The 25095-nt window shown below is 35.9% G+C and overlaps 1 protein-coding gene across 14 annotated transcripts in view; it reads left to right on the forward strand.

Moving 5' to 3' along the window:
* The window catches only part of TRDN (triadin), a 228633-nt gene that overhangs the window by 182772 nt on the left and 20766 nt on the right, over nt 1-25095 (forward strand). For 12 of the 14 annotated variants that reach the window (XM_085056055.1, XM_085056050.1, XM_085056056.1 and 9 more), the window contains 11 exons: nt 6845-6871; nt 7961-8008; nt 12497-12541; nt 13259-13276; nt 15196-15243; nt 16125-16145; nt 20114-20140; nt 20336-20392; nt 21187-21222; nt 21451-21495; nt 22412-22447. In XM_085056055.1, the coding sequence (XP_084912181.1) occupies nt 6845-6871; nt 7961-8008; nt 12497-12541; nt 13259-13276; nt 15196-15243; nt 16125-16145; nt 20114-20140; nt 20336-20392; nt 21187-21222; nt 21451-21495; nt 22412-22447 (408 nt within the window). The remainder of the gene's footprint in view (nt 1-6844; nt 6872-7960; nt 8009-12496; nt 12542-13258; nt 13277-15195; nt 15244-16124; nt 16146-20113; nt 20141-20335; nt 20393-21186; nt 21223-21450; nt 21496-22411; nt 22448-25095) is intronic. The other 2 variants (XM_085056054.1, XM_085056063.1) reach the window with 1 other exon arrangement.

Genomic DNA, 25095 nt, shown 5'->3' on the forward strand with positions numbered 1-25095 from the left:
CACTGGTTACAACTTTGTAATCTATTCAAGGTAAAATTGAGATTATACTCTTTTATGTCTTATGTAACAACAAACCTGCAAGATAATTCATACTGACAGACCTGCCGTAGCATTTCAATTGCAGTTATGATTACAACTTGTGTTAATCATTCTTACTTGCCCTAAAGTACAACAGTAATTTACTCAGTCCCTGCTACCAAAACCTGGAGCCAGTTAAACTCCTGTTTTAACGATTATGAAACAGCTGTGATTTCAGAAGAAAGAGTGCTCTGTGTAATTGGTGGTCTGTGTTGTTACTGTAAGTTAGGTATAACACATATATATTGGAGTTGTGTCAGCAACTCTCACACCTGTCAATCAGCATAATATGCTTAAACACCTGCATACCCACATAACACATGGTTAATTGGCTAAAAATTTCCCCACGGGATAAACTATTACTTTATCGTGCTGCACAAAGATGTGTGCAAATGAATGCTCAGAGGTATTCTATTCAGACGCAATTCCGGAATGATTAGTTCTTCTAGTGGCAATCTACCTTTCTTTTTCTTATCTATGCAGACATCATTTGCAGAAATGTGCCTTTACAAAGTTGTAATTAAAGCAAAAGCAGTGATCAGCAGCATTTCATGAGGAACAAAGATGGCTCAGTATGTTATGCCTTTAGAAGTTAGTCATTAACCCTCTGCTTTAATTACTATGTTAATTTGAGTAGCACACCGGGAAAAGTCAATTTTTTCAAAAGTTAATCAATTTTTATTGTTCTCCACTCCTAATATAAACTAATGCCCCCTCCAAAATTCTTCTTTCCTAGATTACCAAAGTCATCTTAATATTTTTTTAATTTATTATTTCACATTTATTTAATAACATATGTAGATATATTTTCAACCATTTTTATACTTTTACAAATCCAGTCATAGATGAGAAGGACCTCAACTAAGAAGTTCCTATTTAAACTATTTGCATGGAATCTGGACCCAGGGGGTTAGTTTGGCAGCTTTCACCAATAACAGGCATTATGGCTAGAATGTTCAGTGATTTTAATGATTATTAACATCAGCAAGAGGTGTTCCTTTTGGCTTCAATTGTTTGTATAGATTGGTGAACATTTTTTGCATAAACTAACATCTATATTCTGAAAACTCATTCTAACATCCTGTAAACTTCAGTCTGCCTGATTTCACTCAGCTGCCCTTTGTGAGTCAATAATTTGTGTTGCAATAGAGATGGCCCAAGCTCCTCTGCCTTTTGCCTTAGCTATACGCAAATGTAAAACTGATATTTCTAAAAGTGAAAGCTTGTTAGCATACTCTCCCTCATCTATATGTTCCCATCCCACAATTTCAGGGAACAGCATATGAAAACGTCAGAAGCTGAGGATGATATTGAGAGGAAGCTCTTCAGGTCTTTCACCACACGTGCCCAAAGATGAAGTGCATTAATGCAGCAGATGTACCTCATCTACACTTGACTGAAATTTTATTCTTTCCAGCTCTGTTGATGGAAGATTTGTCCTCCTGGGATTTTAAGACTTATAGTACTTTAAAGATATTAGTTTTCAGTGCTATTGTGCAAGATTGCTGTTTCAACAACTTCCATTTCCCAGAGCATTTCTATTGTTTAAGTGACGAACTGGGAAACAGAGAAAGATTGGGGTCATTACTGATGATTCCTAAAGGCATGCATCTCAGAGTGAAGTTGAAGCAATTCCTCTCATTAAAAGTCATTTTAAAATGTTGGAAATGTCTGTACTTCTTTGCTACTTCTATTATATTTACACCATGATAGAGTTTCTCCCTTCCCTTCTCTCTCTATTGCTTTCCCTGTTATATAAAGTGCTCTTGAACTGCCAGTTAAAAATAAGTCTTAAAAAACAAGTTGTCCTAGACAACATCAACAAAATCCTCCAAAACCAAGAGTCAGCTCATTTTTCAATATGCAGCCCTGAGGTAAAAAGCAAACCAAACAGCAAGGACACAAATATGATAACTCAAGGAAAGCAGATCGATATCTTGGGTCAGGCTGCTCTGGTAATAAAAATAAAGCAGAAAGAACTGTGAGAGCAGCCTAAGAGCTTTTTTTGGTAGAAAGTGGCAATAGGATCAGTCTGTTGCAAGTGAATACACTACAGGCTCTAATATCAGTGGTTAATTATTAATGATAATGGCAAACCATGGCATTTTAGGAGGGTTTGTCTTAGCCATTTACTCTATTACTATCCTTCAGCCACTGCTGATACAGTGATCCAAAGAAGTCTGTGGAAATGCACAGACTCAGATAAGTATTCCTCGACCTAGAATGGGAGTAACAACACTACCTGGAAGCTCAAGCTCTCTGCTTCCCTACAAACATTTCAGACAATCACTTAACATTTCATACTTGTCATGTTAATGTGGGATAATACCTCCTTAATGTTTGGAAACCTGGGCAAAAATCCTGGGAAATGCTAGGTTTAAAGTAAACCAGACATGTAAAATGAATGTTGTAGCAAATTAAGAGATCCTGTAAGGACAAGGCTTGCACAGCAAGTACTGTAATTTAATCATATACCAACTTCCCCTATTTATGCCAACACCAGACTTCTTACTTTCTTTACGTTGATTCAGCCACAGGGTAACAATTGGTCATACACTGTCAAGGCAATTTTTTAATGCAGAGCAGAGGTCGGGATGAGCACAAGCTATTCTCTTTTTAGGAACTCTGCTGCAGCTAATCTGTTGAGTCACTTTTTTTGACATATATGCAGCAGACTGGCTTTTCAACACAGTCTGCCAGTTTCCCAGCTAGCCAGAGGAACTTGAGTAAGACACAGGCAGATATGAGAGATCAGGTCTGCTGATCTAGAAAACTTATGAGAACATTTGACTTCTCCTTTGAATGACAAAGAGTACAGCCAATAACTTCACAAGTGTAGGGAACTGCTCCTTAACAGAGTGGTAAGTCCTATCCCTTTTCTTTCTGAACTTATTATCTGAAACACGTAAGGAATATATTTTACTCTGTTTGACTTCTTTATAATACAGTTACTTCACTGTTTGAAAAACCTTGCACTAACTAGAACAAAACTGTCGTGCTTACTTTAAATTATGCAGGATGATGTGGTCTCTTAAGTTCCTGAAACTTGAATTTTGGAGGAGTAATGTCCATTAATTTGTCCAAAGGACAAATCATTTGTTTGTCTGGAGTTCATTTTCAGGGAAAATGAACTCAAATAGAGAAATCAATGATTTTATCTTTGTCATGATGTATAAACTGGAAGGAATACTTTCAAAATTTTGAGAATTCCATTAGAAGATTCCTGTTGGTCTTGATCTCTCTTTTGGCCTGTAATGTTATTACAGATTAGCATTATGTGTATGTTGTGTATTCATGCAATCTCCAGTCCAACACATGGTAAAGATTCTTTGTGCTCTCTTTAATGGGAAAAAAACCCAGGGTCTTACTTTGTCCATGGGAAAGTAACTTTCTTATTCATAATATACCTGTAACTATCCAACTGGAATGAATTTTTCTCACCTAGAGCATGTATTATTATTCTGTTTTTCTTTACTAAAACGAGTACTTCTGGCATTGCTTTTATTTCCTGCACAACATATCCTTTTCTTACAGAATGTGCACACGGACAAATGTATTTGCTGTCTGAATGGCAAATAACTGTTATCCAGATGGAAAATAGACATGGTATAATCAAAAAACACATTCTGTTTTTAGCCCTACCAATTTCTGGTTCAATAAAATGCAAGATTTCATTTCTGAACCCATATCAGAAACTAATTTACAAAAATATGCCATATGTAATTAATATCCTTGTGGCCTTCACAATACCAGGCAAGTCAAAGAAAATTTGAAGTTAAATGAAAAACAGCAAGATACCTACCAAGCCTGGTTCCAATAATTAATTTAGAATGGCAGGGGAAAAAATCAAATTTTTGCTTAGAGTAGAACCAAATAATTTCATTGATGCAGTTCAGATCTTATGTATTTCCAAGTATTTCATCAACAATCCAACTTTTATTAGATTTAAATATGACCTTGTTCCTCCTCTAGTATAGTTTAAGTGTTAAATAAATGAAGATAAAGTACTTATTTAGGACTGAATTTTTCTAACACTGAGAACAATAAGTACTTATTTACCCAGAGGTACTCCTGTTAGCTAATGACATCAGAACAACTATTTGAAATGAGACCAAGAGTTCATTTAGCCCAGCACCCTCTCTCCATCAGTGGCCAAACCAAAAAATGCTTGTTTGCACATCCAGTGCAAGACATTACATGAAGTGCATGAAATTCCCAGATCTGCAGAACACAGCCTTTCCTTTCTCACCCTTCAGGCTAAATAACATATAATATATTATTAAATATCTTGCAAAGTCTGACTTGATTATTGACATTTAGCTTTATTGTCTTGCCATTTTCAGTAAGTAGAATAAAAATCAGGGTACCCACATTACAGATAACTGTGATACTGTTAAAATGGATCTAATGGTCTTGGGATTTCATTTTTTTAACTTTCTGCTTACTGTGTAAGTCATTTGAGTTGCATTTTTTATGAGATAATGACATACAAGGAGGATAACATTAATATTGAATGTACTGAAATCACAGTTAGCAAAATATAAAAGTTTATTTTTATGGCCCAAATACCACTTCAAAATTTCACCTTGGTGTTTTGTTTTGGCTTTTTTTTAAACAGAAAAAAACATAGATGTATTTTAGAATGACCAGCACAACCTGTTGAGACTTTTAACTTTAGAATATCCTCATTATTTCATCAAAATATCTGGTAGAATATCTCTGAGTGTTATGCCAGAAATAAGAAAGCTGGACTTTTAGGCAAAGCCGAGATAGCAGTTATCTCAATCTGTCTTGATACTGATATTATATAAGTATGTCTAATTAATGCCTCCACTGAAAACATGGACAAGGACAACAGAGGTACCTTCACAAATTTCAGGGACCACACTTTAGCTGTGTTCCTGTTGTTTTAAACATTCTCTGTGGCTTATATTTACCAGCATAAAAAGGGAAATATCTGTACTGGTTTCACTGGAAAGTTAAGGAGTAATGGTTTTGTTTTGATTTTGGGCAGATCTTTGATAAAGATGTTATTACAAAAGTTTATTTATAACCTTTATTAAGCAGTGTCAGTAAAGAGTCTTTAAATTAATGCTGTTCATATATGGCCTAGCTCTGATCATTTTGGGTGATTGCTGAAAATGTTACATGACACAACATTCTGTACTAGTTATGTAAGTCATTATACCAGCCCCTGAACTTCAGATTTTATTTAAATATTTGCTGTGAAATTAATTTCTGCAAATTGAAATTCATAATTACCTGCCCATGTCTCACTATGTCTTTTGACACAATAAGAAATTAATTTCCTCTACAAATTTCTGACATATTTCATTGAAACTCAATTGTAATAGAATTTTCCTCAGCTTATGATGGTTAGAGAACTACTTTTTTGTTGGTTTCAAGGTGTTAAAAGAGCCTAAATTTACAAAAATATTTTCTTACACACATAAAAATAACAAATGTGGCTTTTTCATAGGACCTTTTTTTCCCCTCTTGTTTCTTATTCCCTATTCCTCAATTAGGAGCAAGAATATTACACTTATTTTGTATCTTTAGTTTTTATTACCCACAAAAATGTTCTGTTTCTTTTTTTCAATTTGTTCTGTACACCGTCTCCAGTTGCTGTCTCTTTAAATGCACAACAACAGCTTGGATCAGAGAGTGGATATAAAATGAAAGCAATTTTATACTGCAGGGAAAACAAGTAGAACAGACACCCACATGCACAGCAGTTTTTGTCCCAAGTGGGAGCTGGGGAGCTCAGGAGCTCGGTGGATCACAGCCTGGGAGCTCCCAGCAGCAGTTTTATTGCTTGTGTTGCTGGAGCTGCACAAGCAGCTCATCCCCTGCCCTGCTGCATCTCTCTGTGGGATTACTCTCTCTCTCACACACAAGACATGCAGGTGGTAGAGCCTTTCTTCTCTTGAAAACAACAGCTGCGTAGCAAAAGTCAGGAAGAAAATCCAGCTGGAGGGCTAGGTCTTGACATTTTGCTTCCTTCTGTGGAACCAATAATGACATTTGGTACAGCTGCCAAGCTCTCTCTTTACCTGAGGAATGTTCTCTTAACATCCATGGAAAGTAATAACTTGGTTTTCAGTTTTATCTCATCTGGGTTTGTTGGTTTTGGTTTTTTTCTAGAAAAATGTAGAAAATAAAATGACACAAATTTTAGAAGTTGCAGCACTGAAATCCTTTTGTTTAGAAGTTGCTTAATTAAGTTAATGAACATTTCCAAATACGGCATTCTGCTTCTGGGAGTATCCCTGAATCCGTCTGAAATTCATTGGCCCCATAGAGAAAGTGCATTCATCAGGTACTCTCATGTTTTGACTGCCCTAGGTGTTGTTTCTTCACTCAAGCTAAAATTATTTTTCTGTCTTTGCCTAGTAGAGACCTTATGAGACATGCCCTGTTTCTCAGTGGGCACTGAAGTGAATGCCTTACTTAGCAAGGTTTTCCCTAGGTTTGGTTATAGTCAGCATTTAGTGAGGGTGACCCAGCCCAGGGAAGAGGTGCAGAGCCTTCCAGGGGCATTTGTACCAAATTTTGGCTAAATGAGGAATTTAGTGTGCCTGTATTTCTTAGCTAAACATCTCATTTGTGTGTCTGAGGTGGAGAGTATAAGACAATGTAATGGTTGCACCCTTCAATATCGATTTCACTGAAATTTTATGTGTCTAAAATGTAATTAAGAAATGCATTTAATTCTGCATCACAGTAACAAAAAATATTAAAATATACCTTTTTTGTTTACTTCTAGCTACCTCAGAGAACCCTCATGAACACAGTAAGTATCAAGGTGATATAGAATATTGTTATTGTAACTTTCAGAAGGAAGGTATTTCCTTATTTTTACAAAGTTTTAACAGCTTAAGATAGGATTCATCAACACAAACTCACACAACATTTTGACTTATGAAACTGGTTTGCAATGATTCACTCTCTAATGCAGGACCAGGTGTGTTTCACAGGTCTCAGTTTGCATGGAAACCATTTTCCAATTCAGCTGAGACCCTATGCCTGTTGTCTCCATGGCAGCTTTGCACTGGGAAACAATCAGTGTGGTCACAGATGAGGAAGGGTCTGAGCAATTCTCTGCCCAGGCCTCTGGTTCAAGTTTTAGAGATTTATTTCGTGGTATGCTGCAATGCTCACCTGCTGCACAGCTTAGACATTGGAGCTACAAATCAGAATTAAAAACATTTTTAACATTCCTCTGAAATTACATGGGTTTTTTACTGTCTCATGATGTTGGGATTTGGATGGTTTACTTTTTAAATAGCACAAAATTGCATACATATTATCTTATAATACAGGATAATATCCACTGTAGTAAGTGGTTCACAATATGTTTATGGGATCCCCATACTAGCTAACACGAAGAAAATCAGCTCTAGTCCGGCCAAATACACGACAGAAAGAAACATGGAAAACTATTTTTCTTTTCTTTGTGCAGGATACGGAACATTTATTTGTCATTCTTTACAAGAGAAGCCCACTTTTATTGTAATAAAAACTGACATAATTTCCATAGTAAACATCAAGAAGAATTCTTCTATATAAGAGATCAGTGATAGCAATCACAATTAATAGTAGAAGCAATTAATAACTTTAGAAATTCTATGATGTTTCTAAAAATGCACAAAAAATAATTAAACCACATTGAAAAGTTTTAAAATCTTTTCATTCTTTCAATTTTAAAGGGAAAAATAGTTAAACTTCTTTCCTTGAGAAATATACTTATCAAAAAATTTGTCTCAAGTCTAGTGGGAATATGTAATGCAAAGTCATCTTTTAAAATTATAATGAGAATCTTTTATTTTTAAAATCTTCTAAACATTAAAAAGCCTTCTAATGTGAGGGTTCTTATTTGCAGAGCATGAACGTGTTAAACGTGAAAAAGCTGTCTCTCAGAATAAGCCAGGTAGGTTTGCTAAAGTAATCTCCAGTTACTCCCAAACTCTCCTTGATAAGGATATGTGTGGTCTGCAAAACTTGGAGGAATCCTTGAATTAAGCACAGGTTTTGTGCTTTGTGCCATTGTGTTTTTTCAGTGCTTCTGAGAAGAACAAAAATTAGGGTGAAATTTAACTGAAAGGATTTGGATGTCACAGTTTTTGACCACTTCTGTGACTTTTCTCACTCGTGTAGTAAAATGCATTAGCAAAACCCATTTTCCAGAGTTTGAGGCAGGAGTTCTTTACTGCCTTCCAATACATCAAAGAGGTGTACTGGGAATTAGCCCTTCTCAACCTTTTCAGTAAATTAATTATTACATGAAGTGGGTGTGGTCCCCCAAAAAAGGAGACGCTACAATCTCATTAGTAGTTGACAGCCTGCACAGAGGCAGCCTCCAGTTCCTGAATCCCAGAACAGGAGCTGAACTAAAAATAGCAATACCAATCCTGGACTGATTGTGTACTCAGGTATACTGTAAATAGGAACAACTGGCCACAGCAAGCAGAACAAGGAGTCTTCCTTTCAAACCAAAGCTCTGTGCCTCATCATGTTTTTTGAGAATGAAAGCACTCAAGGATCCACAGTTAGATCTGGTGTGAATCAACAAGACTAAGAGGGTAACCTCACAGGAAACTCAGCTATCGATGCTCAGCTTACCCCACTCCTGAGTGGTTTTACCAGAAGCAATGGGCACTGGAAATCAAGCGTCAACATCCTATTGACCTTTGCTGGCAGTGCTGCTGTTTGAATCACATTGAAATGAAGTACTCATGAATAATTGATTGGATAAACATTTTGACTCTTATGTGTTCAATGATAAGCAAGCAGGCTTTATTTCATTACATTTTGTCCTTAAGATTTTTAATCAATTTCTCCTATGTATTTAGTATTTTTCTCATTAATTTTTAAAATGTGCAGTGCTCTGTCTCGTAAGTTAAGTATTTTCATAGATGTTTTGAGGTTTCCTGGAAGCCTTGAGTCGCTGATTTAGTGAAGAATTGGTTTTGAGTCAATAGGGAAAATGATTTCTCACTTCATCCTTCAAATACACGTAGGCCAAGCTTTTTGTTTAACTAATTGATTCCCTTTCTGTGTATTAATAGCTAGCAGAATGCTTCAGCCAGTAGGTGGTTTGAACCAAGCCAGGAATGTCCTAGTGAGGAAGCCAACCTTGGTGACCACAGTGGTGGCCAGAATGACAGGTGACATGAGCACTCATTTTTCCTGCTAAATGAAATCAGTCTTGCTGCACAATTAGCCCAATCTCATCCATATAGCAGCAGGAAAATTAATTTCCTTGGTAAGGCATTCTCAAACATCGGAGCATCTGGTCACAAACCAGTATATTGGACTGATAATCATTTTACTCAACTATAGTGCAGTATATTCCAGACAGCAAGCCCTTGGAATTTAAGTGCTTGAAGGAAAAAAAAAAAAAAAAAAAGGATAGAGAAATGCTTGCTAAATTTCCTTTAGCATAAAAACTCAATTCTCAGGTGATTAATGGTTGCTTTGGAGAACAGTGGCTGTTTTGAGTTTCACTTGATGACTGGAAGTATTAATCTACAGGCACTGGTGGTAATAGTGCTTCTGCCTGCTGTGTGCCAATGAGAGCTCTTGAGTTAGCAGCTTGAATTATAAAAGCTTCATTCTGTACAAAACAGTGGCCTCCTTTTTCACCTTGATTCAGTGCAGCTTCAAACCATTTTTCCTATGCCTCCTGTCATCAGACTTAGAAGTATCACATGACTGAGATATTAAAGAATTTCAGAAAATATATTGATCCTGTAGGGAAATGTTTAAATTAAAGAGAGTTTTGTGTGTGTCAGTGAAAGCAAGCAAAGCCTGGGAATTCATTCCAGATGTAATTCTGCTGAAACTGTCTGCAATACACAGAGAAATGTTTACAGCCATATTTTTTCCATTTAAATTAGGTACATCAGGGAAAAAATTAATATTAATGCTTGTACTGCTGCAAAACTGGAGCTCTGCAGAGCAAGTAAATTCTCAGCAATGAAAGATTTCAGAACTTTAAACTATGGGTTTACTCAAAATTAGAGTAAAATCAGGATTTTTTTTTTAATATGCATAACATTTATTTTGGACTCTTTATAGCTTTATGAAGTTCTCAGAATTGTTTAATTTTTTATTTTTAAGACTTCTCATGATATGGTAAACAAAAATTATCCATGAAGAACTAGAAATATGACTTTGGTTCTTGGCAAAATAATAAATATTATCCTCATCACGTGTTTTTCTCTGCTTTTTCTCATACTGAACGTGGGGAACAGAACAATTTTATGAAGCTTCCTGATGTCTTGAAGTGTATGCCATTATAGAGACTGTTCTCCTTAAATCTAGATATTCTGCACCTTCAGTTTTCCTTCTGGCTGCAACCAATGGCTAGAAAGTCAGAGAAAAAGCCATGCAGCCACCACCTGGAGATCTGCCAGGGAATGCATCAGGGTGTTCTCCAGTGGAATCAGCAGATCAATATTTGCTGTGTGGTTAGGTTGCAGAATAGGTAGGTGAATGAACACCAAAAAATTACTGTATTCATTGCCAGATGAATGCAAATCCACAGAGCATCCAAGACATTCTGCTTTCAAGAATAAATTCATTTTGAGAAGAAACACCACCCCTACTTTCAGATGGATCAGATATGCCATCCACTCACAAACTTATTTCCTTTCTTGTTTCCTCACAGACTTATTATCCGAGAGTTACAGAACAAACATTGTTGTACATTCTCAACAGAATTAGGAAAAAGAAAAATATATTATTTAGTGTTCAAAAGTGTTAGTATAATACCCAAAGAAAGAGAAGACTTTTGATTTTCTCTTGCCATTTATCCAGTGCATGTTACAGGGCCTTTATTTAAAATCAGCAAGCCGGTTTTTTTCCCAATCTAAACTAGTGAAATGCACTATTATATATATTAAAGCTCTTCTAACAGCAGAAAAAAGGACACTTGCTTTCAATAAGTTGCACCTTCAAACTGCTGGTTGAACTATAAAAACCTTTCTAGCTTCTCAGACATTCATAACATGGAGATGAGATTTTTAATTCACTGCTTTCATAAGAAGCTGATAATAACAATAGCTGAGTTAGTGGGATAAAAAAGCCCTAAACTTAATACAAATTAAGAGAAATTAAATTGCCACCTACTAGACAACAACTGAAAAGCATAACAATGCAGAGCTATATTTAATTTCCAAATACTAGAAAATATCAGTAATCATATAGCTTTATCTCTCCCTATATTTGATCCTATCAGTACTGATTTTCTTCCAGAAACAGACAAAACAAACAAGACTAGGGGACAAAGACATATCTGTCCAACCTGATCTCCACCCAGCCATTGTCATCTTCAATCTGACACCTTCTAGATGTCTTAGGGGAAAGGAAGGGACCAGAGGCATGTGGATCCAAATCGCTTTCAGCAAGAGGAAGGGGAAATACAGTCTGAAAGTCTCTTAAGCATATTTAAGAATTTAGTAATGTATGTGAATGTTGAAATATAGGGGTTAGGAGAGAGGCTTAAACTGAGTTATGGAAAGAGTCAAAATGGAGCAGAGCTGTAAAAGGATTAGGTAGAGTGAATTTAAAATCAACCAAGCTAGGCAGAGTAGAAATCTGAACATAAACATCCCAGTTTCCACCTGGCTGGGGCATGGGGAAGGTAAAATAGATCCCACTTGATTATAGAGTGTAGTCCCACCAACTTACTTGGAGAAGAGACAGTTCAGTCTGGTGACTGATGTCAACACGGGTCCACATAATCAGACAATTGTGCTGAGCAAATCCACAGGCAGCTCAAGAGCATGTGGACTTGGGCAGTTTTTCCATGAGACTAGCAGGAGTTCAGGGCTGCTCCAAGGTTTTGTGACAGGTCCCCAGCTAGGTCTAGGTAGGCTTGTCCAGTGGTGTGAACTGGCATTCAGACTGTCCCGTGTGTCCCCCTGTGAGATATTCTGTGCTTGGGCATCTCCATGCCTTTCTCGTCTTCAGAATGTAGACACATGTGGAGATGTGGAGACTTCCAATCATGTTTGTGGTTAGGCAGTATCTAAACAAAGCTCTTAGTGTTGTTTCATAGCAAACTGTTGGACTTAGACACTCGGGAAGGTGATGTTGGCAAAGGTGTAATGGATGCAGTAATAGGATGGTTTCCACCTGAGTGCCTGCCTGAAAGGCATGTGGCTGTTTTCTGGCAGCTGAGACATTAGGCTCAGTAATTTACTTTCTCCATGGAGTATGATCTCACCATGCAGTCAGAACTCATATTGCATGCATGCTGTTTTACAGTGCTACGGTGGGATAGTGATGCTAAAGACATGCATTTATTTTGTCATTGTGAGCCATGTGCATAATATCACCTACAGAAATGATTTTCCAATTATACACACCTATGCTAACACACTGTGATTTTAATGCTGCTTTCTCGATACAGAGGAGAAAATGAAACAACAAAAGACAACTCCCACTGAGAAGTCAGGTAAGAATAAGTGATTCTCTCCTGATTTATGGCGGGGGTGTTGAATGCTATTCAGCACTCATCTAGTGTAGTATATTTGCATTGCAGCAATTTTTTACAGTATTTTGATATATGTAACTGATAACATTTAGAGCAAAATCGGCAGAGTGGCAATTGCAGACACTGTTCTACTAAGAATTGTCTTTCAATGATGAAGACAGGTCAAGGCTTTTCAGCTCCTTTGCTGCTTGCTGTAGCCTCTCATTAGCCAGAGCTGAGCTAATGAAATGGGGCATAGCAGTAAATCAAACCTCTGAAGGGATCCCAAATATGAAGATAAATTGCCAGATGGATTTGAACTTTAGATCAGTCTTATCTCATGGAGAAAATGTTTTTGGGACTAAACTCTAAGTCTTTGGGTGTTATCTGTGATTTAGACCTTACAGTTTTTTTAATGTAATGCTGACAGGAGAAAAAAAAATCTAGCAATAAAGAGTGTTCTAGAAGCTAGAACTGGAATGTTCTAGAACATTCTAATCATCACTGGCAGTCTATAGCTGTCTATACTTTGGGGGTTTGAATGCTTTGCATCCTTGCACAAGTAGGGGAAGCTAGGAACAACTGGGAACTGACTCCAAAAAAATATTTGAATGTTAAGAAGAAAGGGGAAAAAAAGAGTATATTTTGTCTTTTTTCTGTATCTAACTATTACAATTTAACGTCTTTTGTCTTCTGTAGCCCAGGCAAAGCCTGCAAGTATGTGATTCCTACCTTAATCAGAAAAATTCCTGTAAAATTGCTGGATATGCGTGTCTTTTTTTTACTTTTACATATGGAAACATACCCTTGGCAATTTCTAATTTTGCTTAAAATAATAGTGTCTTTACAACCATGTCTTTCATTTCTTTCATTTAACATACTGACTTGTCACTGCTATTTAAAAGACCATTTGACATAATTAACTGCTTCAGTGCAGGAGTGAATTCATTCTATGTTTCCCATATCAAAAGTCCCAACAACAAAAATTCACATAGGAGTTACAAGTTTTTTTTAAAATCACTATTAAAATTACTTGGGTTGAATAAATGGTCCTTCTAAGTTAAAAAAAAATATATTTTAATATAACTGCATCCTGAATTCTTCTCAGTCAATAAGAACTCAAGAAAGAGTCCATAACTTACCACACAGACTGCTTGTTGATTTTCTATATCTTTCACAGCTTCAGAATGCAAAGTAATTAATTCCCCAAATAATTTAATGATCAGAAAAATGGGATATGGGAAATGTATCACTCTTCACTGAACCAAGTTTTCATTCATGCTTCATAAAAATGTTTCCCATTTGAAATTCCCTATGTTGTCTTCATCTCAGCATTTCTCAACTTGTCGCTTCACCTAAAATCACAGTTACTAGGAGTTCAATTATTCATCCATGTAGCAGAAAGGCTGAGGCATATTACCCTTTTTTCAGAGGCCATTCTCATTTTCAGCACTTTCCACTTTAAATCACGGTTTTGGGTCTTCATTTTTCAAAATGAAAGGGATGCACAGCTGGTAAGCTGTGGGAAGCATCACCTGGAAACAAGGCCAGCTGTGGCTAGCGCAGGTCTTTCTCATGAGAACTTTCTCCTGTGTTTTATAAACAAAGATAAAGTTTGGATGTTATTAAAACAGTGTTTCGAGATTTGGACAGTTCAGGCCTGGCCAATTAGGCCTAGGGGGAGGTTTCTGACTGACCAATCTGGATGACTTCTGAAAAGTCTATATAAGCTGAAATCAAAATAATAAAGCACTCTTTTCTATGCCACGCTGAGAATCCGGGTTTTCTTCTCTGCTAGTGGCTCAACAGTGATAGCCAGCAGAGCTGTCCATTGATTCCTCAGCCCTGAAATGTATTTTGGCCCCATTTTCCATTGCATAGCTGCTGCTGTGCTATGAGATCTCTGGGGTGGGTTTTTTTCAAAGTCTGGCATTTGGTTTGCTAGACTTACTTGAAAAAAATAAGCTTTTACGTCTTTTCTATTTCAATCAACATAAGATAAATTGTATTTTTTTTTAGTAATAACTATGAAGTAGAAGTATGGGAGGAGGGATAGGGGAAGGGAGCATGTGGAGATGACATCCGTTTTCCACATCTAAATATAATTTATTCATATGTAATAGCATGTGTTCAAGACTTTGGAAATTCAGCTCAAGTATATCTTAATCGAGAAGAAAGGCTGAGTGAATGGTTGCTGAGTTTACTCTATATTCTCATTTCAAATAATAAAAATGGAAAATAGATAAAAATTACGTTTAAGAAATTAGAGGAGACCCTATTAACTTACTTATTCTTTAAGATACATGCATGACTCTTAGTAGCTTTAATAGGAGCTATATTTGTGGAGCTATGTGCAGCACTAATGAACTTTGCTATTTTGCAGCAGATCCTAGAGTGGATTATATGTTAATAAATATTCACCTGTGGGTTTCTTTTTTAAAATAACAGCATGAAACAAGAGAAACTGAATGTTTAATCCTGAAAAACATACATGAAATCAACAAATAATAAATAACCAAAAAAAATCCACAAAGCAAAAAAAAAAAAAAAAAACCAAACCCAAAACACCCATGCAAAATGTAATTTAGAAATATTATAGCAATTTTGGGGGGTTTTTTGTTTTTTTTTTAATCTAGAGCACGAAGCAATCAGACATGAAAAAGATGTTTCCTTTACAAAACCAGGTATGCACTCCTTCATTTTATGCATTCATTACTTTTGAAAATATTGTTTAAATAAATAGTGAAATACAATTGCATATGACAACTGTCAAAACCATGGCCCTGTGATCTATTTTGATGTATAGAATGGCCCTGACATGCCATACCACAACTAAATAGCACAGTACATACTTGTAATGCTGGTCTTCATTTTAAGATTTAGATACATGTATATAACAAAGGTCAAATTTCTGCTTCTGTAATTCCATTGATGTCAAAAACATATGCTATCAAAGAATTTGAACAGCTTTCTGAAACTGCTTACTTTAAATGGCTTCATTTTGCTAGCTGGGAGTATCTGACTTTTATTTGGATTTCACAGTCTGCATGTATGAGTTAGCCTCTCAGGATGAGCAATAGTTTAATTTTCATCCATAGCAGGTATCATAGGATATATTATTCAGATCTTGATCTGGCACTATTCATCATTTGTGGCAAATGTCTCTGATATCATAGCTCATGCACAGTCTCACTTGTACAAGACAGAGCAAAATTGCTGCTGGTATAGGAAGGAACAATGTTCAGTTTCACTGTGCACTATCATCATGGGTTGAAAAAATGTCTGCTCCATGCTTCCTCATGAAAGGAAATAAGGGAAGACTTAAAATTTTAATTGTCAATATTAGTCATCCTTAACTCTAGGAAAAAAAGTATCATCTGTAAATGAGAAAATCCCTACTACCATTATTCATAATTAGATTGATATTAATTACTGTGAGATTCCTAAAAATTATGTTTTGATATGCAGAAAACATAGAGAACTAATAAAGCCATTCTCTGCCATAACAATAATATGCTGAACCTGACTGTTTTGACCATTTTTCTTTCCTATTTTTACTTCACAGTCAAACCAAAAAACACTGCAAGTACGTGTCATGACTTGTTTCTTTTGGAATATAAACCTTCTTTTCAGATGCATGTTGTCTCAATTTGCATTTTTGCAATTTTGTCATGTTAGAGATGCTATTTTCTTGCTCATACTACAGATACTCTTGTGTTCCACCTGCTTACTAACAGCTGAACACAACAAAACCAAGCACATTTATAATGTAATATTGTAAAGCTGCAGTGTTCAAACTGTATTTGCAATTTTTACTCCATAGAAAATAAAGTAAATTACAGTGGTAGCAAAACTGGTATTCTGATGGATTTAGATGAGTGTAGATGTATAATTTATATTTATGCAAATATATTTATTGAAAATAAGCAGGTAGAATAACTGATTTAGACAACCTTTTCCTTACTTCTCTTACCATTCAGAAATTGCTTACATCATTAATTCACTAAGCACGTTGTTGGCCTTGTTCCAATAAAAGCTTTTTTTTTAATAAAAAACCTAAATTTAATTAAAGAACAGATAGGAATATTTCTAATTTAGATTAGTTTAAAGGAGGATTCAAGGGGAATTTGTCACATTGCAAAAACTTCCACTGAAATCATTGGATAATGTCCTTTTTAAGGTCATTTTTAAATAAGGCTTCTGTACAGATAAGGGGATCCATGCTTATTTTGGCAAGCAATTACACATTACATACTGTAAATCATGGTCAGACAAGAATCAGAAGGACAGTGTTTACACTGCATGCTCTGAATTGTGAAAATACTGAAGTATGAACCTTCACAGAAGAATTAGCTGTTGCCTCTTTAGCACAGGATCTGTGTTTGCTTTTTGGTCCTGTGCTCAGCACATCAAGACCAAACCATGTGTTATTCTGATGAAAAGTAAGCTGACAAGGCAAGGCAAACTGATTGCCTTAAGCTTTGTAAACTTAACACAGTCACCTGTGTTAGGTGCTTAAAGTTAGGGAAGATGAATACCTGCTCTTAAACACCTGTAGGAAAACATAGTGTTGCTCTGAACCCCAGAGGCAAAGAGAAAGTGTGAACATGAGGAATCTGAAATGTGCCTACACTGAAGGATCTCCTGCAGCCCTAAACTGCAGTGTTCTGTTTTTGAGTTATCATTGCAAAATTTTTACTTCCTGTGAAGCTACTCATGGGTTTATTTCCATTTTTCTAATCTTTTAGGAAAAGTTTGCTCTATTTGATTCTATTATTTAGTTTTGTTCAGTCTTGTTTTCGCTGGATCTGTTCACTGATATTTAGTGTCTTCTGTGCTTATTTATCTGAGAGACCCAGTGATGGCACTCTTTACTGTTAGAGGACCATAACAGATTAAATTTTTAATTCCTCATATTTTCTGAAATGAGGATCATTTTAACCCAAATTCACTGTCTACAATGTTTTTTTGGTTTTTTTTTCCAAGAACTATATTAACCTGGTATACTGGAAATATAAGGAATAGCCAGGATATTTTCCATTGACCTTTGCAGAGGGATGGCTGTACAATATCCTTGAGCTTATATTCTGATGCTTGAAATGATTATAAAGGTTAACAGTGCCTTTAAAAAAAAAAAAAAAAAGAAAGAAAAAGAAGGAAAAACAGTAACAGCAGACCTATGGTCATTTACAAAAGTAATTCTCTATACACCACCCTTTTTGAGCAAACCTTCCTTGAATAGATCTACGTTGATTTCAAATGCTAGAGCTGTCTATTTTAAATTAATTTTCTCCACTTAAAGAAGAATACTTAGTTGGATCACTGTCTATTTATAGAGGTCTATATAGCTTTGCTTCATATACTTCTTAGCCAGGTGTACACTATACTTGCCATAACCATGAACATAGCTATCATGTAATTCAGTATGAGATGTAGGGATGGAGTCAAAATACCCACTGATTTTTGAGTTCAGGTCTAGTATGAATGTAAAACAAATTCATATATTTATCCTGGGCTGAATTCATTCACACATTGTATCTTGCTCAGTCTTACTGTAAAAGCAAATGGGGTTTTAGTAAAGAGATTGGATCATTAAGTGAATGCAGGTATAAACAGAAAGACGAGGTTGATTTTGAAAACTACCAAAATTAAACACGTAAAATTTTATAGCAGTAATTTGTTGCCGTGCTCTAACCTGGCAGGCCACCAAACAACCACTCACTCAATTTTAAAAGCAATTAGTAAATCATCTTATTTTTCACTATTTCTGTTTTAATGTATAAGAATGTCTCTGATAGCCATTGATCACATATCAAATTTGAATATGTAAGGAAACAGAATTTATTCCTTGCATACTAACTAAAGACTTGCAAATTGTGAGACATTACCTTGAGCAGAAAACAAAGCTGGTGGCATATCTTACACATGTGGGAAAATCAAACTGCAGTTTGCAGTCAAGAGGAAGAACATGTAGGCTGATATTTGCAAAAATCTCCTAAGAATTGGCAAAATATATTCCCATTTAGTTCTATAATGAAAGCCCCATGATAGGGGTAATATGTTTCCCAATGTTTCTAGATTAAGTGGAAGTTAGTTGATGCATTGAGAAGAGGAAATGGCCCTTACATTTCACACAACAGAGTGTCAAACTGACTGCCATTCAGGTCAACAGTCTTCCCATACCTAACTGTCTAAGGAAATCAGTTAATCCTAAATTAGGGCACATGCATGTAACTGGCCCCATACAGATCCCTCAGAAAGACACTCCCTTAATTAAGAAGTGAGAACATGAACCCCTTTCCTGGATTTAGTACCTCAGAAAAAGTCTTGGTTTTTCCTTCTGAAAATAAGAAAACATATTAATTATTCCATGGGTCACAGTGCAGTGTTGTATCAGCTTCCAGAAGCTATAAGCAAGACTATAGGCAAAAAGGTAAATATTAAAAGACTTTAGCATGTTAGCATTTAATGGCAGCAAAACAGGCCTTTGCTGAATGCCAGTGGTGCCTAAGCATTGAGCACTGACATTTACAGGTCTCCTTATAGACCAAGACTTGAGTGAAAGTTTCCGGGGATGTGTTAGGGAAAATAATGCTTAATTGCTCAGTCTTCCTGTTGAAAAAGCATTGACTGAAACATTTTCACCTTGGTGTGAGCTCATGGTCATCTGAAGCCAAAACTCAGCAGGAAGAAAGTACAGAGATAACTCAATCAAAGGAATCCCCTGAAATGTTTTGTGATTTTATTCCTTTTTTGTCCTGCACTAAGTTCAAGGAATAGAGGCTTTGTTTGGGTAGTGAGGTAATTCTTTTTCCTTCAAAATGTGTTCTTACATAAAACCAAGACTAATGAGATAGTGATGGGTAAAAAATTCTTGGATTTAAAATGACAATTTAATTAATTTCTTTTATTCTCAAAGAGTGGTGATGGTTTACACCAGAGAATTTATATCCATTGTATTGACCAATTTTCATCAATTATTATGGGTATTACAACAGCACAGGAATATATGCTTCTCTTGTACTAGGTGATGTGCAAAGATGTAGTCAAAATCTCTCAAGAGATTTTACTCTTAAAAGGCAAGGCAAATTATTAGTGTGGGAGAAACAGTCAGACAGGGGTCAATGCCAGATAGTCAGTCTTTGGTTGGGATGTGAGGATGATAAGAAGAGAGATAACAATTAAACTGAATACATTTTTTGGAAAATAGCATAGTCAGCTATATCCATGAAGGCACACTTAAAAATAAGTCTATTTAAATATTTGCTTGCTGGAAAGCTTTGATTGGCACAGTGTTTGCATATGCAGGAATCATTGCATGCTGGATTATAGTACTTCAAAGAGGGAGACTCTTAGCTTTCAGCATGAAATTCTATGTACACGCCCATTGTTAAGGCACATTTGTTTGTAAATTAATATCCTGCAGAAAAGTTGCAGATGAAAAAGATCTATTTAAATGGTTGCATGACCTGAAAAAACACGGTACTGAAACTCTTGTTCTTTTCCTTCCCTTCCCCTCCCCCTTCCTCTTCATTACTGGCTATTTTCCTGGAGAGCCAACAGCTGAAATCCCAACAGCAGGTAAATGTCACATTTTTCTGGTATGCCCTATGGAAAGAACTAATGAACATACCAATTCTGACTAATGCACGTTGCTCATCAGCAAGGAACAGTGATAATGTAAAATATCATGGCTGAACTGACAGCCATGCAGTTCTCTGCCACAGGCTCTTCTGATCAGCTGATTATGTCATTTTCACTGTTCACCTTCCACAGCATGTTTTGGTGAGCTAGACACAGGTGATCCTCACAGAGGGAGCTGGTGTAAATCAGGTAACACACACCAGAAGATGCTGGAAAAAGTGGTTTTACAAGTGGTGGGACGACGCAAAGTGCAAATGACAATTTGAAGGCAGGCAGCTCTTTGTCTGCTGTAGTCAGCAGGGAATACTGAAATGGGCTCAGATGCCTGAAGCGATACACTTTGCTTAATTTCAATCTGCCTTATTGAATGGAGTTACAGACCAAATGCATTGCAGCTGGGCAAAAAGGATGCTGAAAAGAAAAAAAGCACATGCTCTAAGTGAATGTAGATTAGAGAAAAAAAGCCTAAATAAATCACAATCTATTGCTGCAGGACTTCTGAATGGTCACATTTGGCAGCTCTAAAGGTCCATCTAGCTCCATACCCCGGGACTGTTTGTTTGTTTATTTCTTTCAGATGTTTGAGATCTCTCTGGTAAAGAGAGTAAGAAGCAAGCAATAGGCAGAGGCCTTCCCAGTGTGTTTTGGCCACAAATAAATAGATAAATGTGGCTGTAATTAGGAAATTACAGAATTAAAGTGCCTAAAGTCTTTATCAGGATTTTCAAGACTCCTCTGCAACCAGTAACATTCAAACAATTTCCCACAACTCTACATAAAGCCCAGAGCTGCTACTGCCACTAAAGGTAGCAGGCACCATGACAATATTACAGACGTTGTATCCATGCTGTGAGACGCACTTACCACAGTAATTCTTCCAGGGAAATTATCAGGCAGAAAATCTTTGCACAATGTACTTATGGTAAAAGCCCTGTATTTCTGATGCCTGTCACTTAATGTTATTTCCTTGAAAATCCTTCCAGCCACAAAAAAACCAAAGACAACAAAGGAAAAAGAAGGTAAGGATTTATTCCATGTTTTCTTATATATGTAGAAGATCACAATAAAAATAGTATGAGATTGTGACAATAGAAATAGCATGAGATTGAAAATTCGCATGTATTTTTGTTTGAAGCAACCCCTAAAATATCTGTGTTAATTCTCAAAGAATTTTACTTGAGAACTCTGGGTAAAATCTCTTCAGCAGTCAGTTTACCAAACTTTAACTATGCTATTTTTCTTTGTAGAAAAAACAACTGAGAAGAAACAGCTGAAATATGAAAAAGCTAAAGGTAATAAAGGGATGAAAATCTCTGTGAACAGCAATAAAAATGCAAACATTTGGGTTTGGGGGCTTTCATGAGATTGGAAAGAGGAGCTTTGTTAGTCTTCTTACATATATGCAAGTAAGCCAAAATGATGAAATTGTCCATAAATCCCCAGTAATTGAATGTCTGGAGCCTCCTTTGCATATGAGCACCAAGGATTACATCAGCACATGCAATCTGGCTGCAGCACTGCCCTGCCTGTGACCCTCCCTGGCTGGCACAGCACTGACCTGTGCAGCCCCCGCCTCTGGAGATGAGGATTAGCAGCTCCCACTCAGTCTGCTCTGTGCTCCCTGCCGAGGCAGGGCAAAGATCATCTCCATTGCTTGTGGGATGCCTTAGGTCACCAGCTTCATGCTGTAAAATAGCTGCACTGACAACAAGAAGCATTTTTTTCTACACAAGGCAGACTTCATGATCACCCATATTCTGGTTAACCTCTTGGACACAGCACTGCCTTGATTGTTTCCTCACAGTAATATGCAAATGAAGAAATGGCTTCTGCTGCACTGCTAAAGACAATTAATAGTCATAAATTACACCATTTCATTAAGTGGTTGAAATTTAAATATCTTCTCTACATTGGTTAAATGCAGTGACCTGCATACAAAATTTGTATATTGGAATGCTGAACTTCAAAGGATAACAGTGGAACTGGTGCAAGTTCACTATACTATCTAGAAGCAGTTTGCTTATATGGTTTTACTGGACAGAAAAATTCTCTGTTTAAATGATTTACTAGGAGACTCCTGCTTAAAAAAAATCCTGAGAGATGATTCCAAGAAACAAACATGTTTCTTATTGAATTTTGTTTCAGTATTTTTACCTGAAACTGTAGATTAATTTATTATCTATGGTTTTTTTTAATGTGTCCTACCAGTAAAAGAAGATCCACGACATCAAAACCTGACATCAGGTACATGATTTTCCTTTATTGTAAAGGATTCAGGAAAGGTGTGGTTTGTTGTTTGGTTTGGGTTTGGGGATTTTTTGTTTTTTGGGTGGGAGATCACACAGTATTTTCACATTTCTACAAGTCTATGGGACAAGATGTGAGACAAGCCAGGTAATCAAATCAAATCCATAAATCTTGTTCCTGTGAAGAATAAATTGCTGAAATGGTATTGCTTTACCACCTTCCTAAATTTTTAAATACATATTCAGCTGATTACTTTATAAAACAAGTGTGACCTGACTCCACTCCAACAAAAAAGTTGAATAAAGATAGGACATTTCAGGAGAAAATCTCCCTCCATTGTGTAATCTTGTTTTTACTAGTTAACAGCAAAAAGAAATATATGTTCCAGATGCTTGACTAGTATAAATTAATAGCTATGACTTCAGTGGAACTGTATTATTTCATGACAGACAAGGATCAAAGCCTTTAATCTCACTTGAGGTCTAACTGGTTTACACAGAAAATATGAACTACATGTGAATATGGTTCCTCCTAATGTAACTTTATAGTCTTAACCTACTGAGGAAAGTATTTCACTTCTAATCATCGAGACTATTTTGCTGTACATACTTTTTGCACCTCTTTACTGTAAGTAGAATGATTTAGAGTCCTATATACATGATATAAAATGTGTCATATATGTGCAGTTATATGTATCTATTTATTTAGAAATATCTATTTATCCATTTGTACAAACTATAAATCATAGAATAGTAGAAAAGATACCTAAGTATCTAAAAAAAAGGGCAGAGCAATCTGTTATCAAGGAAGAGAAAGCACAAATGAAATTATAAGATCAAACATGAATTTTTTTACCATGTGTATCATGTGAAAGTATTTGCTCACATGGCTCACTTTGTCTTAAAGGGCAATTACATTTACGTAAAAGAACAGCTTGGCCTTGTTTCATCTTATTTTCTTTAATCAGGAATACAGAGATATGGAGTCAGATATAGACTTTAATTCCTCTTAATTACTATGTTGCTGACTGACAGATACAACAGGTAGAATCTATGCTGTCAAAAATTTATTGTTATTTTATTAATACAGAATTTTTATAGATCAGGAAGTGCCAATCATAATTTATAATGAGTACATTAAACCAAAGATTTTGCCATGAGAGAAAAGAACTCCCTTATGGATAAAAATCCCAAATTTAGTGTAAAACAGGAATGTATTAATAATTTTTTGACACTGGTCTTTCTCCTGCCCACCAACCCCCTGATGGAAGTTGACAAAATTGAAAAACTGTTTCTTTGGCTTTCATTTACAGTAATTATTATGATTGTTTAATTTAGTTGCACTTTATCACTGCGCAATTATTCTCAACTGGATGATTCCTGGATCATAAGCAGCTCTGTGCAAAATCAGTTCTTCATGACTGGCTATGCAAACAAAACTTACTAAGTGTTTTCAAAATATTCTTTGTCCACTGAAAAGAATAGTTAGTGTTCAGACAATGGATGAAAGTTTTCCAGAAGAACACCAAAGTTACTCTTTTATGGATGTTGTTTTTAGGTATTTGCTCAAATTCAGAATTTAGGAATTTAGACCATGTCTTAGGTCATGTGTACTTGAATTGGTACTTGATAACTTTTCCCTGTTCTTTTTTTTTTGTGCTTTTTTTCCCAATTCACTGAATACTAATACTTATTTTTCTGATAAATGGAAGTAGAAAAAGATTTACACATTCTGAGTTAGCCTAAAACTTTAAATAGTAAATCTTCTTTCAGACTTCAAAAGCTGAATAGATTCCCATGCTCTTAGATTTTTCTCAGAACCCTTCAACCTTTCCCTGATATTAAAAAGCAATCAGATAAAGAAGAATAAGCAATTTTAAAAGCTCTATATAGCTGCAATTTTAGAATGCTCCATATTTGAACAGAATTTTAAGCAGTACTGTACCTTTCATAAACAATGGTGCTATGTGCAGTAGACACTAAATTTCACTCTCCTGTAGATCTGCAAGCTATTAATTAGAGTGCTTTGCTCTTCTTTTTCCTCTCCTAAATGTCAAAGTTGACACCCGTACTGAGACTGAAATTTACCAACAGGAAAAAAAAAAAAGAGAGAGAGAGAATTCTTGGAACTCCCTTTTTATTTCTATCTTATAACAAATATATTGGGAAGCACACAGAAGCAGGTTTTTTGGCTCTTGGAATGCAATTTAAGGGGCATACAAATTCAACTCTCTAGTGATGATCATCTACCATACTCTTTATAGGGACAGCTGTGCAAGTTCTAGTTTGTTTCTAGAGAAAGAAAATTTAAATGGATCAAAATTTGATTATATTTATTCTAATTACCTTCAAAATGCCCTCTTGGGTGAAAACTCTGGAACCAATGGATATTGCATTTATAATACAGTTAGTGGAAGGGGTTCATGTTTTTACTGCCTACAGATGTGCAAATGTGGCAGAAATAGAGGCTGTGTTGCAAGAGCATGAAAAAGTGAGACATAATGAAACTGGTACTATTCCCCTGTAGTTTTGTAAGTTGTTTCTAATTTTTTAAATTAGAGAAACGTGTGGGTTATTCTCAAGGTCAAGTGAAACTAAACCAGCCATGCTAACTTCCTTGTAAATAGATGTGTCATAAATAGACAT

The sequence above is a fragment of the Lichenostomus cassidix genome, chromosome 3, assembly GCF_008360975.1.
Source record: "Lichenostomus cassidix isolate B80296 chromosome 3, HeHo_3.0, whole genome shotgun sequence".
NCBI classification, from domain to species: domain Eukaryota; kingdom Metazoa; phylum Chordata; class Aves; order Passeriformes; family Meliphagidae; genus Lichenostomus; species Lichenostomus cassidix.